The 20956-nt window shown below is 35.0% G+C and overlaps 1 protein-coding gene across 6 annotated transcripts in view; it reads right to left on the bottom strand.

Moving 5' to 3' along the window:
- LOC109613669 (FERM domain-containing protein 3) overlaps window positions 1-20956 on the bottom strand; it is a 554999-nt gene that overhangs the window by 386957 nt on the left and 147086 nt on the right. For 5 of the 6 annotated variants that reach the window (XM_059130138.1, XM_059130152.1, XM_059130145.1 and 2 more), the window contains one exon: window positions 12818-12922. The exons of the other annotated variant lie outside the window; for it this stretch is intronic. In XM_059130138.1, coding sequence (XP_058986121.1) covers window positions 12818-12922 — 105 coding nt within the window. Of the gene's footprint in view, window positions 1-12817; window positions 12923-20956 lie in introns of those variants that run through there. 6 annotated transcript variants of the gene reach the window in all.

The following is a 20956-nucleotide window of genomic DNA, read 5'->3' as shown; positions in this document are numbered from 1 at the left end:
TTCCTATTTTTCCGATCAAATATCTTACCTTACCAACACATTGTCTGTATATGCTACGAGTTGGATTATTACAACCAGAGGTATCTTACTTCATTTAAAATCCAATACCTTTGTAAGAAACAAAAATATTTTTGTGCAATTTGCAATATAAATGGAGTATGCGCTACTTATGTAGAGTATGCGCTACTTATGTAGAATTTATGAGTAGGGTAAGTGTGCCAGTAGTCGCTATTTTTAGGATTTTCGATTTTTCAATCTTTCAACATTCTGAGTTCAATTGCAGAAAAATAAAGTTATTCAGATTCCAAAATTTGGTTAGATTTCGAAATAAATAAAAATTGAATTTGTTTTTTTTTTTTAAATTGGCAGACAGACAGACAGACGGACATCGCTAAATCGACTTAGAATTTTACGCTGATCAAGAATATATATACTTTGTTGGGTCTGATATGACTATTTCGAGGAGTTACAAATGGAATGACAAAGTTAATATACCCTCCATAGTATGGTGGAGGGTATAATATTATTTTGTATATTTTTATACCCTCCACCATACTATGGAGGGTGTTTAATTTCAAACTTAATTTTCATTAAATTGCGTTAATATTACATATTTGTAACACGGGTGATTTTTCTCCTCCTTAGGTAATGTCTACTACCTCTTTATACGACTTTGTACTTCGTACATAATGTCAAAGGTAATGACATTTCCTAAGGAGTGACGTTTGTAATTGCCGCCTTTACAGTATTCTACCGACTCTACGAGTACTAACAAGCATAGGATTACGTCCTACTGCCAAAAACCCTTTGTACGAAGGTAATATTGTTCTACGAACAGCCACCCTATAAAAAATATACAGTCCACTGCTCAGTGGGAAAAAATATTAATCATTTTGTGTTTTTATTTTTCTCCCATTTTCTTTATTTTCATTTTGCTACGCAAACATTGGTCCGATCGACCCGGATTTTACGATCTATCTCCTTCCTTCACGAGGAAAAACAACAAAGGAGACTGTTTCGCAGCAAAAACATTGGATTCTACGATCCGTCTCTTACAACAACAACAACTACGGGCGTCGGGTCCAGTGGTCGATGACATATGCGAAAGGTTGAACCCCTATCTCGCGGAGCTTGCCGTATACTTCCACACGAGGAATATGAAAATATCCGCCACGAAATCAACGGCCACACTCTTTACCACATGGTCTGCGGAGATGAGAACACAGCTGAATGTTCAGGTCGAGGGGAATTTAATACCGACCACGAACTACCCCAAGATTCTTGGGGTAACGTTCGACAGCATGTTCAAGTCGTCCGCGCAAGCCACAGCTATCTGCGACAAGATGAAAAGTAGGAACAAGGTCCTCAAGGCGCTAGCCGGCAGCTCTTGGGGTGCGGACAAAGAAACCTTGTTGACCTCTTATAACGCGATAGGTCGGTCTGTGGTCAACTATGCGGCCCCAGTGTGGTCTGCGAATACTAGTGCTACGCAGTGGAAGAATATCCAGACCTGCCAGAACGCTGCCCTGAGAACTGCGACAGGGTGCCTCCTCATGACACCAGTGGACCATCTACATGAGGAGGCGAAAGTCCTTCCCTTACGTCAGCATAATCATATGCTTTCGTTGCAGTACCTGCTTGGGTGTTACCGTGAGAGCCATCCCAACCATCACATGGTGGATAACTCTCCCCCACCCAGGCGTGTCAGGAAAGACATACATGATCTAGAGAGGGAGATCCAGCGCTACAAGAGAGAGCCTCTAGATCAAGAAGCCTATCAGGCAGGTCTGAGTGGCATTCACACCGATGCAGTCGCGGATGCTATTAGCAGTTATAAAGTGAATGCCGTCCTCGGAGTCCACCCCCCATCCATTGCAGCCGAAGAACGTCAGCTGCCTAGACAAACCAGGGTAGTTTTGGCGCAATTACGTTCAGGATGGTGTAGTCGCCTCAATTCGTATTGGGCACGAATTGATAAAGATGTGCGTGACGCCTGCCCGGCGTGTGATACAGGCCCGCACAATACGCTACACCTTTTTAATTGCTCAGCCAAACCTACCCAACTCACTCCAGAGGATCTCTGGCTACAGCCCGTTAAAGTAGCCGAATTTCTAAACCTAGAGCTGGAACCAGATTAGCAGAACACAAACACACACATGTACTACTGCTACAACAACAACAACAACAACAACGGGATCATCGATCACCACCATCACCTTCAATAAATTTCATTTCATTTTAATTAAACTGCCACAACAAAGGTATGTACACTGTGAATTACGTTTAAAGTGACATATCGAACATTGTTATTGTTGTGTTAATTAAACAAAACAAAGCCTTCGGTAATTTTCAACAAGTTTTTATGTCCGTCCGTCTCCTATGAGATTGCCGTCGGCATTTATCACAACAACAAAATAGTGTCAAAGTGATTTTTGTTTCCAACAAAACACATACTCACAACCACAATCACAGAATTGCATATTTTCTTATTGCCTGTTTACATTTTTGGCATATTTCTTTTATATTTGTATTTTCTTTTCTCGTTGCGCTTATTGTGTTTTACATCTTCATGTAAGTAGTTAAATATAACAACAACAACAGAAAAGAATATTTGTTGTCATTACTGCTGATTGTTGGTTCCTCTTTATTTACATATTCGTGTAAATAACAATAGTGACACTCACTGATAAATGATAGCTGATCACATACAATAGATGTGTTCACGATCATTTATCATAATATATTTATTGGAAAATTGAAAGTGCCATTTGCAATAAAATTTTGTGTTGATTTCTTCGAATATCAACCAATAATAAAATTTTGCTTGTGTCTCCGATACAATACACCCTACATTCGGTATATACATACATATATGTGCATAGTAATATTTTATTAAATAACGTTTAATACAAATATTACTGTTTATTTTTGCAAAGTCTTTCGAGAAAACTGTTTTGTTTCTTGCTTTGTTCTGAACGATTGGAAGAGCACAACTAACGGCCCGTGCACCCTACCATCGGCTTTAGTGATTTTCGTCACATTTTTGAGTTTTTCGACTTTTTACACATTTCTTTTAGATTTTTTTGTCGGTAAGTGGTATTTACGATACCCTGCCACATACTGCGTGTATTTTAAGATACACTGTAAACAATATAAAATACACTGAAAGAATAAAATTACAATTTTTGAGTTTCTTTATAATATTATTTTACTTTTTGTGGTTTAATCACGTTAAACCTCAATTATAGTCCACGACTATTATACAATCAGTGTATTTTCATTAAGTAAATATTGATTTTCTTGACATTAAGTGTCGTTTTAAAAATATTTTACGCATTTTCGTGCAAATTAAATTACAATTTCTTGTATTTTCGCTGCAGTTTGTATTCTTCGGCTGCATTTGTTTTTCAAACAAGACATTACGTGTCTAAATAAACATTATTCATTTGTTTTGCTTCTGATTTGCATTTAAAATGCCACTCACTCCTTTGGATTTATTCATCCGAGCTACTAATGCTTTGGTAAAATTTGATGCCAATTTCAGTTCCCAACGGGACGAAGAGCTCGATCCTAGAATTACAAGGAGCTGAGGTCAGAACACTATGGGATAAAGTTAAATTCCAATTTGAAAAGTGCCTCGATTACCTACATGAAGATAAAAATTCTAATGAGGACGACATTTCAGCCGCCGACATCAAATACGATGTCGCCTACAAATGTTTTTTAAATGTTTTAGCGTCCATTAATAGAAAGTTAGGCGCGCTACGGGCTCCGCCTGAGTCCCCTACTGTTTTTACACCAAAATCTCATGTAGGTAACCCTTCAATACCTCGTTCCGAGGATACAGCGACCGTATCAAATGCTCCGCATCGATCCGAAACTTCCCAAAATTCATCTTTCACATCCTGTGGAAATGAAAATTCCAGTCACAGGTTAAATTTGCCACCCTGTGACATAGAAGTATTCAATGGCGACTTTCTTTCCTGGCCTACGTTCAGGGACTTATTCTCTGCCATTTATATAAACAACAGCAGCATAACCGATATTGAGCGTTTATGCCATTTAAATAATAAAACCAGTGGCGATGCCCATGAAATTGTGTCCAAGTTTATGCTTACACACAAAAACTTTAATCTTGCATGGAGTGCATTATTCTCTACTTATGACAATCCTCGAATTTTGGTGAACCACCAACTTAAGCTCCTCTTTGACCTTCCAGTTTTAGACAAAGAAACTAGTGCAGGGTTAAAGAAATTACAAAGAGGCATAAACGGGTGTATTTCGTCCATGTCTAATTATGATGTGTCGACAAAAGACTGGGATCCTATTCTAGTTTTCCTGTGTCTTCAGAGGTTACCTAAGAATTGCGTGGTGCTTTGGGAACAAAGCATAAAGAAAAAATCTACTATGTCTTCGTGGAAAGATTTGGATCACTTTCTTACAGAAAGGATTCAAACTCTAACTTGCTTACGTGACATTAGGGGCATCGATTACGTCGAACCTCTAAACAATGATAAACGTTCCCTTTCTACGAATGGTGCATCAAATTCCGTCACGGCCCAAAGTGCCACTCATTTCTCAAGGTTTCATCATACATCCTCGCCTAAATCATGTGCCCTTTGTTCACGACAAAGGCATCATCTAAGAGTTTGTCATAAATTCCTTAGACTTTCAGTTCCTGAAAGAAACAGCACAGTTAAGAAACACTTCTGTTGTCTTAATTGTTTGTCTCACGGACATAAATCTTCAAAATGCAACAGCATTTACAACTGCACTATATGCAATAAACGGCATCACACGCTGTTACACATCGAGGCCACGCCTCAATCGTCTCCGACGACTTCAAATGTTAGGAGTCCAGATCAGGTAATTCTACCTACTACTTCTACCACTATTATATCAGGGTCTTCAAACCGACAGGTATTTCATACCACCCAGAGCAGAAAAATATTGTTAGGCACAGCTATGGTGCATATTGTGCACAAAGGTACTACGTACCCAGCTAGAGCCTTAATAGATCCTGCTTCAGAAGCATCTTTTGTTTCTGAACGTATACAAAAAAGATTGGGTATATGCGCGAATAACGTTCAAGCTTCAATCTCGGGGGTTAGTGGGTCCGTTTCACAAATTTCCCGTAAGCAATGTCCCGTTCGTATCAGTTCTCCATTGGATGCTACGCAGACAATGGAAACTAATGCTCTGGTTCTGCCGACAATTGCAGAAAATCTGCCATCATTTCCCCTAAAACGTGACACCATTCCGCAATTGCCAAATCTTCGTTTGGCCGACCCTGACCCCTTTTCTTCCCGTCCTGTTGACCTATTACTAGGGGCAGATCTTTATCCGAAGATTCTGCTACAGGGTACCCGTACCAACGTACTAGGTTTATTGATAGCGCAGAGCACCGTCTTCGGCTGGATCATTACTGGTCCCATGCCAAACTCCCCTCTACAACCTTCTGTTTGGGGATTCTTCTTAGATTAAGATTACGACTGGGGACTTTGAGTCATTACTGCTCACATTTTTCCATACGGACGCTATTTTTCCATACGTTTTGGTATACATAGGTCAGTTTTCCTACCGAAAACTTCAAGATTCCATCGCCTACAATTCTGATTTTTACTTGCTACGCAAATATTGGTCAACGACCGACTATGTTAACTTCGTCATATTTTTATATATACCACGTCATTTTTTATTTACCACGTGAATAACCCACATAAACATTGGCTACACGGCCGTCTGTATTTCGTTTTCAAAGAGGCATCCCATATTGTTCACGGGGAATGTTTTGAATGCCAAATCTTGAGGCAGATGCTACGCATCTATAATTATTTATATTGCTGGATCACCGATCCATAATTCACATAAATATAACCGAATGTGAGGAGCGAAATTTAATATTGAAAACGGGACTTTCGTCCGACGGCCATTTCAATTCCTTTCCCACTCCTACGGAGTTAGTTATAGTCGATGTTTCGCGTCGTCTACGCCTCCTCTCTATTTTTTTCGCTACAAATTTGGAAAAAATTTAGTTTGATGGCCGCGTTAGAGCCGCGAAGCATCGAACTATACAGTTGAAAAATGACCTACGGTTTTGTGATCATTCTGACCAAAGTTCGTTCCTATTTACATTTTCGCTTCCTCTCTACTTTTCATATGAGTTGGAAAATTTAGAATGATGGTTGCGATGATGGTGTGCGGATTACGTCCCATATACAATAGGGAACAACGATTTGATGGCTGCGCTGATCCCTGAAGCCCACGGCATACACAACGGATGAAGCAGAACCGCCTTGGAGAAATCTGAATTAAAAATCCGTCTACGACGGTCCCTGGAGTTCCTCCAGGAGAGATCAGTGGTTTCGCCACATTAGACTCGACGAGTTCAACCTTTAAAAGATCAGGACCTTCTCGAGGCATTGCACGATCTTGCTCTACGAGCACATTCTTTCAGTTGTCATGTTACGATCGGTTCCTTTTCGGGCATTGCACGATCGTGCTCTATGAGCTCGCATGAAAAATTGAAAACAACATTTTTTATTTTTTTGTCCATTGTTTTCATGTTACGATCAGTTCCTCCTCGAGGCATAGCACGATCGTGCTCCACGAGCTAACATGAAAATAACTAACATTAACGTAAAATTTGCAACACGGTGAAATGTTGCAAAGGCCGGCGGAATGTTTAATTTCAAACTTAGTTTTCATTAAATTGCGTTAATATTACATATTTGTAACACGGGTGATTTTTCTCCTCCTTAGGTAATGTCTACTACCTCTTTATACGACTTTGTACTTCGTACATAATGTCAAAGGTAATGACATTTCCTAAGGAGTGACGTTTGTAATTGCCGCCTTTACAGTATTCTACCGACTCTACGAGTACTAACAAGCATAGGATTACGTCCTACTGCCAAAAACCCTTTGTACGAAGGTAATATTGTTCTACGAACAGCCACCCTATAAAAAATATACATTCCACTGCTCAGTGGGAAAAAATATTAATCATTTTGTGTTTTTATTTTTCTCCCATTTTCTTTATTTTCATTTTGCTACGCAAACAGAGGGTATATTAACTTTGTCATTCCGTTTGTAACTCCTCGAAATACTCATGTCAGACCCAACAAAGTATATATATTCTTGATCAGCGTAAAATTCTAAGTCGATTTAGCGATGTCCGTCTGTCCGTCTGTCTGTCTGTCCGTCTGTCTGTCTGTTGTAATCACGCTATCTTTCGAATGAATTGAGATATATGGCTAAAATTTTGCACACATGTTTATTTTTCCAGTAGGCATGGCATGGGCTATGTAGGTCCACGTTTTCATATAGCTCCCATATAACGGTAACCCCCCTATATTCTGTATTCTGATGATTTTAGCGACGTTATTCACCGGAATTGTTTCAAATTTGGTATTTGAAGTTCCAAATGGATACCACACCCTAAGATAGAAAATTGTCTGTGCAAGTCTATGTCTTCATATAGCCCCCATATAAAGGTACCTCCCTATATTCGGTATTTTGATGATTTTAGCAACATTATTCACCGGAATTGTTTCAAAATTGGTATTTGAAGTTCGTTATGGGAACTACAGTCTGTGACAGAAAATTGTCTGTGGGGGTCCAGGTCTTCGTATAGGCCCCATATATCAGTACCTCCCTATATTCGGTATTTTAACGATTTTAGGTACAATACCCACCGAAATTGTTTGAGATGTGGTATTTGAAGTTCGTAATGGATGCTACAGCCTGTTACAAAAAATTGTCTATGCTGGTCCAGGTCTTCGCACAGCTCCGATATAACGGCACCTCCTTATATACGATATTTTGATGATTTTAGCTACATTATTCACTGTTTATTTCAAGTTTCGAATTTGAATATGGTAATGGCTTATGACAAACAATGCCTATGTATGTCCACGTCGTATAGACCCCAATATAACGGCTATATTCGGTATTTTTAAAATTTTAAAAGAATTTTTTAAGGATTTTATTTTTTAAAAATTTCCAAATTCGTTGCAAATGGTGGAGGGTATTAAAAGTTCGGCCCGGCCGAACTTACTGCTTTTTAACTTGTTTTATTTCAAATAGTATAAAACAATGCTATATTACTAATTCACAGTTTAATCCAGAATTTGAAATTAGTTTCGTTTTTAAATAGTGTTTTATTTCATTATCATTCTAATCCAAATATAGGTAGAAAATCAAGAATAGTATGGTTACCTTCAGTAACGTATGGATTTTTAATTAAAATAAAAATGAGATCAAAAAAGTAAAAAAACTTTAAGTTCGGCTGGGCCAAACTTTTAATACCCTCCACCTTAGGGTAAAGGAAATATTAGAAAAAATGTGGCAAAAATCATTAAAATGCCGAATATCGTTATATGGGGGCTATACCAAATCGTGGACCTACACATGATATGTTTCGCCAACGGAGCTAGAACCCATTATGACCTACAAATACCAATTTTCAGAGAAGTTCTTGAAAAAATGTGTCAAAAATCATCAAAATACCGAATATTGCGAGGTACCGTTATATGGGGACTATACCAAATCGTGGACCTACACATGCAATGTTTCGCCAACGGAGCTAGAACCCATTATGACCCATAAATACCAATTTTTAGACAAATTAGTGAAAAAATGTGGCAAAAAGTCGATTTAACGATGTCCGTCTGTCTGTCTGTCGGTCTGTCTGTTGAAATCACGATACAGCTCACATTATTTGACGTAGAGCGTCAAAATTTAGCAGAGCAATTGTTATTGTGTCAAGGATGGTTGGTATTGATGGCTACCTCCCGATATTCAATATTTTGATGATATATGCCACATTTTTTCTGAAAATTGGTATTTGTAGGTCATAACGGATCCCTGTACGTGTGGCAAAACATTGCACGTATAGGTCCACGTTTTGGTATAGGCCCCATATAAAGGTACCACCCGATATTCGGTATTTTGATTATTTTTGCCACATTTTATCACGGATTTGTCTAAAAATTGGTATTTGTTGGTCATAATTGGTTCCAGCTCCGGTAGCGAAACATTGCATGTATGGGTCCACGATTTGGTATAGCCCCCATATAACGGTACCTCCCAATATTCGGTATTTTGATGATTTAAAATTTTCAAGAGAATTATATTGAACTTGGTCATTGTATTTCGTAATGGGCACCTCCTTCTCTGGCAGACAATTCCCTGTAAAGGTCCACGTTTTCGTACAGTCCCATATAACTATAACGCTTGATATTTGGATTCTTTTGAATTATAACGGCATTTTTCAAAAGATATATTATACATTTTGCAAGTTCCAAATGGCGGCCGGGCCTAACCTATCTACTTTTTTATTTGTCATTTTTAAACAGTTCGTAAATATTAATTATTAACACAATTAACGAAGCCAATATTCACAAAGTGTTGCCACATATTCTTGTCTTGAAAAATACGTTTGAGTTGAGCATTGATTCATTTCTTTGCGCTCCAATTACAGAAACAATTGAAAAACCCGCATCGTGAAAAAATTAAAAAATTTTCTCACAATAAATCTTATTTAAACAGAATAGTTTTTGCAATTTCCTCTTCTACAGTACTTTCTAATAATTTTTTTTAATTCTCTTATGTTGCCATATTAACACTGAATAATAGGATTTTCGTAATTGGCAAAATGGATCGGAATTTGAACAAGCTAATACTTCGTTCTACGGAATTCAAACCATTTTGATTTTAATTTGTGACATGCCTGATAAACACAGCAACATAATCAAATGTTATAAAAACTTTTATCTGATCAAAAAGGATATAGAAAATAAGAATATAAAATATCTTGAAATAAAATTCCGTTTACAAATAAAGAACAAACACTTATTTTTGGAATTGTTAAAATCGATTTCGCAAACAATAGTCTAATTTAAAGAAAATTGTAGTTCAATAACAATTAAACCTGTCAGAAATAGAAGTTCCATTGTAAAACTTAACTACAAAAATACAAACTATTGTAAAAAAAATAAATGACCTCCCTTTCGTCTAAATTAAAATTAAATAACAAAACAAGTGATAATTTTTTATCAAAATTAAAAAAAAAAACAATCACAACACAATAGTACAGTTTCAAACGATATTTTTGTATGGAATTTAAAGTACTAGATACCCAAAAGGGTGGTAGAGTTTAGCATATGTAATATTTAGTAAATACTATCTGACCGTCGCTGGCTCGTTGTTTTTGTTTTGAAAGATCTTGCTTCCAATGAATGAACATACTGTAAACGTTTATAAATAACAATCGGGCCTACCGTTCACACCACCTTGAGCTAAGTAAATTGAGGGGAATATGAGAACCCGTAGAACATTGCTGTGTTCATGGCCGCCAATATGTTCAATTGCTAATTTTAGGGTTTTAAAAATATAAGGTAGTTTGTTATTGCACTCATTAAACCCTATCGGATTTCCTAATTCATTGTTGTAGATTTCTATACCACATGACATAAATGTATCTTGGTTTTGAAACAGGGCGTAGTAATAAAACCAAACCCTGTTAAATTAAGTAGATTATTAATATAGTTATCCCTACAAAGTTTAAATAAAATATAAGCAATAGTTTTTTAACTGGCTATTAAACGTTCAAAATGAAATATACGATCGATTGCGAAAGATAAAGCGTTTTTAAGAAGGGGACATGTGGAAGGGACCTCGCCCCTTAAAATTGGGTTTTATAGATTTCTATTAAATTTGGATACAAATATCAAAAATTTTTATTTTCACACGCTACGGTAGTTCCTTTTCCCATTATGTAAGCTAAATTTTGAAATAAAAGCGAAGATAATCTTTTTCGATAGTAGTAAATACTAGAAGATTTTGATTTTTTTGTGCGCGAAATTACGAGTTTTAGAAAATTACTGGGAATGACCCACAACTTTAATTCACATTAATATAATTTTATATATTTATTAGTATATACTTTTTATATTTTTAATGTTTTATAGTTATTAATTAATTTCCACACATTGCAGAGTTTGCCAAATATTTGTAAGATTTTAGTTTGAAATTTAACTAAATTTTGAGGTTTTATAATATTGAGAGATTCGGGGCAAGTATTTCGTGAAAGCTTTCAAAATTTTAGCCCTATAGTGTGTTTGAGAAATTTGTAAAATTGTTTTTTTCCGTTCTTGGTATATTCCACGAAATAGTATTTAGTTTTTTTATCTAATTTATCAGAGCAATTTGTGCTTTACTTCTTTTCCTCTCACTTATGGTATTAAAGACTTTATAAAACCTTCAAAATTCCATTGAGATGTTTAACGCTCATTTTGGATCCATACTTTACCATTAAAAGTTGTTTATTAAACTTATTGGAGAAATAAACCAAAAGTAGGAAAGATGCTGTGATTTTATGATGACATCAAAATATGGAATAGAAGCTGTCGATCAAAAGTATTATTAGAAACACCGCTTGAGACCCTAGCAAAATTATCCAATACAAATCTTCCGAAAACATCGGCGGATTCAGACTACGCTTGACTGTATCATAAGAATAATAATGTAAGTTTTTGTATTGTGGATTATGTTTCAAATTCGGATGCCGTTTTTTAAGGCGATTCAATCCATATACATTAATAATGCCCGTCTAAGCGGTATTTAAAGACTTTTCCGTTTGGTGCGGATCCCGACTGGTCTCTAAGTTATCAGTTACAATCACATTACTCGTTATTACTTAGCTCGTAATTTAATTTGTTCAGCAAATCGAACACGTAAATTGAATTGAGCAATGGCAACTTTGAATCGAATTTACTCAGCATCATTGTTTGTTTAACCATTCAATCAAGTTGGTGGAGTTTACTTTGACTTTTGTAATAATTGAAATGTGAGAGTGCTACTACTACACACTACCTGGTAAACGAAATGGTCAAAGTTTTGTTCAAAAACATTTGTGAGTTTAAATTTTTTTGATTAAATATCATTAATGTTATTCTTTTTTTAAAAATAATTATTTTGTTTTAAATAAGTCAATGAAGTCTAATATATCAAATACCTAAATATATTTAAATACCATGCCAATAATACCATTTGTACCGATGTTTGCAGAATGTAAAGAGTAAATACTCTTCAAAACTTTATTTTGGTACAGTTATGTTGAATATCGTTCAAAAAGAAGATTTGTGTCCTGCTAGCGCTTTGATAGATCCTGCATTAGAGTCTATTTATATTTATTTCAGGGCGACTTCAAACCGCCTTTGAAGCTTCCAGTTATTGGTTCGCTATCGGCTCTTAGGCATTAGAAAAATATGTTGTAATGTAGCGTACAATTTCGAAATAATTAGATTAGAGCTTTACTGGCTCGTTAGGGCAAGTAGCACATTTTCTAACTTTCTATACTACTCTTGACTTAGAAGAGTAAAGCAAATTTACCACACATTATTGAGATTCTGGGAACCTGAGAAAAAAGGCTCATTTCTGTGAATAGAATTACGACCGGACTTCTCATAGGGATTCAGAGGGTAGATATTTTGTCATACTATTTAAACCTGAGATTGGCGCTACCGCATACTAGGGAGAATCTCGCGCAAATGTTTTAAATTTAAAATGAAATGACAAATTCAGCTGTCTTGGCGATAAATCCAATGACATCCATTGTTTGAGCCTTATGACTTCCCTATGTAGAATGTATTATGTACTTTAGCTTTTCAGTTGCATTTCGATGTGTAAGTTAGTAAAGGTTAAAACGTACATTTAATATTTAATTATAAATAAAAACTAGAATAGAGAAATAATTTATTAACTAATCAACAAATTATTTTAGGTGTATGACTTACTACAATATTTTACATACCCTTTGCTTGGAATTGTCCACATATCGTAGTCCAAAGTAGTCTCTTTCCTTAATGTTCAGCTGATCACAAATATATTCGACCAAGTAATTCCCTCTGTGAAATGGCTTAAAAAAAAGCAGATGTCACTTCATGTATGTTGCTTGTCATATTATTAATTTAAAAAAATAAAATAGTAAGTCAAGAGTTATTGTATATTAGTTATTAAAGGTCAATAAAAATTGAGCTCTGGCATATGGGCCCACAACATAAAACTATGTATAAAGTTTTCTATGCGAAATTTGTTTTCAGATTTTTTGTGAAACTTTTCAAGAATATGAAGTAAGAACATCAATTCTTTAATAAAAAAATATATGTTTCTTAGTTTGAAAGTTATGACAACCAAAGATAAGAACTCAAGCAATCAATAATATCAGTGATCATTTTAACTTTTCTTGTGAACTTTTGGTCATGAAATGACCAGTAGTTCACAACGGGTTCGCACGGTCCAGCGACCTGTTAAATGTCCTTCAGTTTGTAACACCTCTTAATATTTGCAATAGACCCCATCAAGTTTATATATTCATTATCTGCTTAAAATTTTACGTCGATTAGACATTGTCCGTCTTTCCGTCAATCCGTCTGTTGAAATCACGAAAAAACCCAATATTGTTTAACGTAGAGCTTCAAGTAGTTTGTATTTTGTATAGGATGGTTGGTATCGAAAATGAGGTATATCGATCCACGTTTTCTTACAGCCCCTATATCAAATGACCCCAAAATGACCACATTTTCCATGGAATTGTTCCAAATTTGTTATTAAGAGTTTTTAAAGGGTTCAACTTCCGGTGGCAGAACAATGTCTGCATCGCTCCACGTTTTGCTATAGCACCCATATAACACTACCTTCGAATATTTTGTATTTTGACAATTTATTTATTTATTTATTTATTAACAATTATATTTATAAGTTAGATTACAAATATAATAAATAGTAGTAGCTCTAGCTGCTGAGGCCATAAGCTAAAAAGATTATATACAAATATAATAGTTTTTAAAGAATAAAATTTAAACAAGTTTATATATAGCGATGTATGGCAGTTTGTTTTATATAATAGAAGAATTGAGTATACTGAATGATTACTAATTTATTTTAAATGTAATTATAAAGGTTGCTTCTTTTTAGAATGTGTATTACTTCCACAAGTTTTGTGGTATCAGCGTTTTTTAATGTATCAATTAAATTAATATTGGGGAAAAGTGATTTTGTATATTGTTTGACATGTTGACAATTTGACAATAGGTGATTCATATCAAATGTGGTAGATTTGCAGAAAGTGCATTCCTTTTGTATGTCTTTGTTAATGATATGGTCGTGCGTTGCGCTAGAATGTCCTAACCTTAGGCGAATGATTTTTATTTGGTCGCGCCTTGACAGTAGTTTTTTATTGTGAATATATGTTTTGATATTTGTTTTGTTATTGCTTATGGATTTATACCAGTCGGAGCAATTGTTCCATAGAGAACTTCTTTTACAGTTAAACTGTGTTTTAACAAAATTCTTGATATCTTTAGTAAGTGGAAAATTGAAAGCTTCCTTTGCAACTAAATCTGCGAACTCATTACCTTTTATGTTGGAGTGTCCCGGGACCCAGACTAGTAAATGTTTTTCATAGTTGATAATGTCCCTTATCAACGATGCATAGATGTTGTTATTATTGGGATTAGCAGTACAATCTAATGCTGACAAAGAGTCAGATACAATGGCAAATTTACCTTTTAAATATTTGGTATAATTAATTGCCTCATAAATGGCTATTATTTCTGCGGAAAAAACGGACGAATATTCTGGTAAAATCGAGTGGAGTTGTGCCTTTAAGTTGATTGAGAGAACATTTAAATTCAAATAGAGTTATGTCATTTTCTAGAGAGCTGGCATATTTGTTCGGAACTAGAAATCTGGGATTTTGACAATATTCTTTCTTATGGTATTGAAATACATCAGGGAAGTTACTATCTTCAGACAAAGTAGACCAAAAAACACAGAAACGGTTTGCAATTTGTAAAGGGTCAAAAATCTTGTCACCATTAATATCCGAAATGCAATGTATAGATGTTTTAACGTTTATACCACAAAATCTGCGGATATTGTTCCAAATTTTTCCTGTTGTGCTAAGGTTACTAATTTAAGAAGTAAAGTTTTCTACAGATTGTTGTTTGGCAAGCTTTAAATCCCTCTTGTAAATAGCATTAGCTTTTCGATAAGGTTAATATTTGTGATATTTCTTCTGAAAACATTTAGGAGTCTGTTTCTCGTTCGCTTGAATTCTTCTAGTTTACTGTTCCACCAGGGAACAGATCGTTTATTAGACGGAATTTTGATCTGGGGTATTGACTCATTAGCTGATTGTATAATAATTTTTTGAATGTTTGCTGTTTCTTTATTTATATTGCTACTATATGGCTTTTCGTTAGATAATTTTTCGGACACATATAAATAACGGTTCCAGTTGGCTTTCTTGGTATTAAAAGGCGGTTTGAGTCGATGTTGATGTATATTATAGTTTTGTGAAAAGAGAGTTGTAATTATAGGAAAGTGATCGCTTCCATAGAGGTCGCTTTCGATTTTCCAACTAGCGTACATTGATAAAATTGGTGAAATTAATGTAAGATCAATGTTCGTAAATGTTTTATGTGTAGAGAAATGTGTTGGTGAACCATTATTTAAAATCATTAAGTTAGACTGAGTTATGAATTTTGCTAATGTGTTTCCTCTAGAATTGCTGGTTTTAGAGCCCCAAAGGGGATGCCAACTATTCATATCACCTGCAATAAGTATGTGATTCGTTGGTGTGAAAAGATTTTCAAGATCGTTCATTTTGAATGACCTTCGATTTTCCAACTAGCGTACATTGATAAAATTGGTGAAATTAATGTAAGATCAATGTTCGTAAATGTTTTATGTGTAGAGAAATGTGTTAGTGAACCATTATTTAAAATCATTAAGTTAGACTGAGTTATGAATTTTGCTAATGTGTTTCCTCTAGAATTGCTGGTTTTAGAGCCCCAAAGGGGATGCCAACTATTCATATCACCTGCAATAAGTATGTGATTCGTTGGTGTGAAAAGATTTTCAAGATCGTTCAATTTGAATGACCTTGAAGGGTTTAAATAAGTAGAATATAAGTAGAATGTTTGTCTTGAAATGATTTTCACAACTATTGTATCCATATTGTGAACACTGTCAACAAATTCATGTTGAATTGAATTATGAATTAGTATCGCTGAATTTTTTGAATTATATAAAGAGAAATTAATAGGTATTGGAATGTTAATAGTTGTTTTGAAGTGAGTTTCTTGCAAACATATTACATTTGGACTATGCTTCTTTATTAAAACTTGCAGCTCATTATAGTTGTTAAGGTAACCTTTAATATTCCATTGAATAATTATTAAACCCATAAGAGTATGTTACGGAAAAAAGAGAAACAAGTAAAAAAACATTAAGTTCGGCCGGGCCAAACTTTTAATACCCTCCACCCTAGGGTAAAAGAACATTAGAAGAAATGTGGCAAAAAACATTAAAATGCCGAATATCGGGAGGTACCGTTATATAGGGGCTACTCCAACACGTGCACCTATAATTACAATGTTTCGCCACACGAACTAGGACCCATTATGACCCACAAATACCAACTTTTACACAAATCAGTGAAAAAATGTGGCATAAATCATCAAAATATCGAATATCGGGAGGTACCGGGGGGGAATATACCAGAACGTGGACCTATACATGCAATGTTTTGCCACACGCTCAGGGACCCGTTGTGACCTACAAATACCAATTTTCAGACAAATCCGTGAAAAAATGTGGCATAAATCATCAAAATACCGAATATCGGTAGGTACCGTTATATGGGGGCTATACCAAAACATGGACCTATACATGCAATGTTTTGCCACACGCTCAGGGACCCGTCATGACCTACAAATACCAATTTTCAGATAAATCCGTGAAAAAATGTGGCATATATCATCAAAATACCGAATATCTGGAGGTACCGTTATATGGGGACTATACCAGAACGTGGACCGATATATCTCATTTTCAATACCAACCATCCTAGAGACAATACACACACTTGTGCCAAATTTCAAAGGTCTACGTCAAATAATGTGGGCTCTATCGTGATTTCAACAGACAGACAGACAGACAGACGGACAGACAGACAGACATCGCTAAATCGTCTTAGAATTTTATGCTGATTATGAATATATATACTTTATGGGGTCTACGACGAATATTTAGAGGTGTTGCAAACGGAATGACAAAGTTAATATACCCTCCTACCCATGGTGGAGGGTATAAAAATAGCATAGAATAAGAGAAAGGTAGCAATAAGTACATTGAAGTATATTTTTGAGTATTACTTTGTAGTTGTTTTAAATATCACTATCCATTCCTTCGCTTTCCGTATTGTTTGTGCATATTTTTTTGTTGTTTTTAGTTGGAGTTGTTTTGGTTCTCAATTCATTTCTCGTGCGCTTAGAAGTATTCTTTGGGAGAATAGTGACAGTCATTGCTTTTTTCCTATTCATGGCTGCTGATGTTGTAGGACGTTCATTTATTTTACTTTCTTCTTTTTTCTTTGCTGGTTTGTTGATTGTTTCAGTTTGTTGAACTTCATCATATTTGACGACTGTGCGAATTGTTTTTGCAAATGAGTTGTCGTTTGGATGGCGCTGCTTATATTTTTGTATTGCAGTTTTGTTATCCACCTTTTCTATTGTTTTTATGGTTCGAATTTCTTTAAACTTGAGAACGACGGGACATTTTTATTGAGAACGGAGTGATTGTAATCGCTCCGGTTCTCTTCGGTGCAGTTTATACATTTGGTTGTTTTTTCACAAAGTTCATCGTCGTTCAAATGTTCTTCTTCACCGCAGTTTAAGCATATCTTGTTGTTGCGGCATAGTTTTGTTGTATGTCCATATTGAAAACACTTGCGACATAATAATGGCATTGGTATATATGGACGAATTAGAGTATTTTCGTAACCAATGTTAATACTGTCTGGCAAGTTGAGGGAGGAGAATGTTAATATTATTAGTCCAGTCTCAACGGGTGAATCATTTACATTTTTCTTTATTTTTTGTACTTCAATTACATTTTGTTGTTTTAGTTCGGTTAGGATTTCACTTTCGGGGATTCCTCTAAGTTCGTTGTTATAAATTACACCTTCGCTGCAGTTAAGGCGATCATGCTCTTTTGCTTCTACTCTTATTTCGGTAGAAAAAGAGACAAGTTGTATGAGCTTTGTGGCCTGAGTAGCATTTTTTGTTTTTACAAGAAGTTCTCCATTGCGGAGTTTTTTGCACATCTCTACTTCTCCACAAAAACCCTCAATCACTTTTTTATTAAAAATGGAGAAACATTAATTAATGTTTCATCACTGTTTATTCTTTTAATTAATAAGAATTTTGGACCAACAGAAATGTTTTTAAACAATTTGGTCCTATCTAATTCAAAAATTGCTGGCTTGGATGATGAACTCATTTTAAATTCAATTCACGTATCAGAACGACGTTTGAATGGTGTCACAGTCAAGAGACTGTTGACGATTTAAGCCACATTTTCTCACGGGTCTGTCTAAAATTTGATATTTGTAGTTTGTATTTGGTTCTTTTTTCGGGGGCAGAGCATTGTATATAGGTCCAATTTTTCCTATAGCGGTACCAATATTCGGTGTTTTGATCATTGTAGTCAAGTTTGTAATAGTATGGTTCCCATATAACGGTTCCAATCACTTCATTGCATTTTAAAAACTTCAACTGAATATTTTGAATTGACCACATCGGTATTTGCAGTTTAATTGGAAAATGTATAGAGGGTATTGAGGGTATTGATAGTTCGGCCCGGTCGAGGTTAGTGTTTTTTATGTTTATTTAATTCTTTACTATCTATTGTTTAATTCTTTACTATCTATATTTATACAACTAGAATTCATGAAGGCAGATTTAGAAGAAAACTAAAATGAGTATATTTGATACAAAATAAATTTTTAATTTTTGTCAAGTATTTATGATTGTTTTTTTTAATACATTGAAATTATGTTCTCTTTTTATACCCTCCACCATACTATGGAGGGTATATTAATTTTGTCATTCCGTTTATAACTCCTCGAAATACTCATGTCAGACCCAACAAAGTATATATATTCTTGATCAGCGTAAAATTCTAAGACGATTTAGCCATGTCCGTCTGTCTGTCTGTGTGTCTGTCTGGCTGTCTGTTGTAATCAAGCTATCTTTCGAACAAATTGAGATAGAAGGCTAAAATTTTGCGCACATGTATATTTTGCCAGTAGGCAGGTTAAATTCGTAAATGGGCCATGTAGGTCCAAGTTATCATATAGCCCCCATATAACTGTACCTCCCGATATTCAGTATTTTATTGATTTTAGCGACATTATTAACCGGGATTGTTTCAAATTTGGCATTTGAAGTTCGTAATGACTACTACAGCCTAAGACAGAAAATTATCTGTGCAGGTCCACGTCTTCATATAGCCCCCATATAAGGGTACCCCCCTATGGTCTGAAACCATTTTATCAATAAGACACGTTTAGGCTGTATCAAATGATATATATCCTCCGCGGGCATATAGCTGAGAGTATAAACACAAATATCTATATATATAAAAATCAATTGTTGTTTGTTGGTAACGGAATCAGTTGAAAACGGCTGGACCGATTAGCATAATTGTTTGTACAAACGTTCGTCATACCCTGAGCTAGGTTTTTAAAGAAAAAAATATTGACCACGCATACTTTTACGCCCACTCTCTTGATGTATCTAAAATCTTTATATTTGCCAGATAATGAAGATATCGGTTTGAAAATTATTACACGAGATACTGTTGACTTTCCCTCCAACCCTAGGGATCTATTTGGGGTCTGAAGAACTGACAACGCATACTTCTAATCTATCTAAATATATAAAATAAGATTGTGTTAGTTGCTACGCTTATAACTCAAGAACCGCTGATCTGATTTTAACGATTCACACAAATTCGAAATTGTCTCTTGGCAGAAAAGGATAAAATAAAAAAAAAATCGCGTAAAATTGTGAATTTTGAAAATTTTCATTTTGACTTTTGAAGTGTACATTAGTAATGTTTTATTTTGCGTGATTTTTTCCATTTTGACTTACTATTTTGGAATGTACATTTGTAGTGTTTTTTTTTTTTTTTTTGAACTTTAATATGATGTGTAGTCTTTTTGGGTAGTATAAAGCGACGACAATTATGGAGTTGCGGACCTGAATAGATGCTGTCAAAATAATTTAACGTGGTCAAACCAATGTTAAAAGATAATTAATTTTTCCAAGCTGCTAAAAAATCAAAAAAAAAAAGGCTACTGCATTTCAAAATTTCTAAAATCGGGGAAAAATAATAGTAAAGACCAAACTTCGTAAGGACCTTTAAACATTCGCTGTAAAAAACCAGCGAACAAGTTGAATATTTTTTTTTTCAATTTGTGTTTATTAGTTACTATGCTTATAACTCAAGAACGTTTTGAAGGATTTTCACAATTCATACAATTTTGGAATGGAATCTTGGCAAAAAAAATTGTAAAATATGCCAATAAAAATAAAAAAGAAAAAATCTTTTTGGCGTGAAATTTTTTCAATTTAAAAACTATACAGAAGTGTTTATTGTTTTGAATTCTGAATAAATAACATCAAAAAGAAATAGTACGCCATACGATGTTAAATGGCGATCTTTCATGCCTGAAATTGGCATTTAGCTTTCAACTCCAGGATCTACATCGTGTTTCAGCTGGAAGATGCGAACACATTTAAACATACAAAAATAAACGACAAAACGTTATGGGGCTCATTTCAAAACGTGCACCTACCTACTTCTTTCACATGACAATAATCCGTCCAATGAGAACTCAATATGCAAAATTCATTTGGACTGCAATCGGTGAAATGCCGAATATAAAAGCGCAAAAAAGGAGAGGGAAAAGGGTTTCTACTCTTTCAGAAATTCTTCCTAAACTTTCACGATACCTTAAATCGCTTTTGCAGTTCAAAATATGGGTCGTAACCCCCGGATGAGGATTCAACCCGATTTCAAGTATATCTTACATTTTAAC

Source organism: Musca domestica, unplaced genomic scaffold (assembly GCF_030504385.1).
Source record: "Musca domestica strain aabys unplaced genomic scaffold, Musca_domestica.polishedcontigs.V.1.1 11, whole genome shotgun sequence".
NCBI lineage: Eukaryota > Metazoa > Arthropoda > Insecta > Diptera > Muscidae > Musca > Musca domestica.
This window is presented reverse-complemented; position numbering and strand designations above follow the sequence as displayed.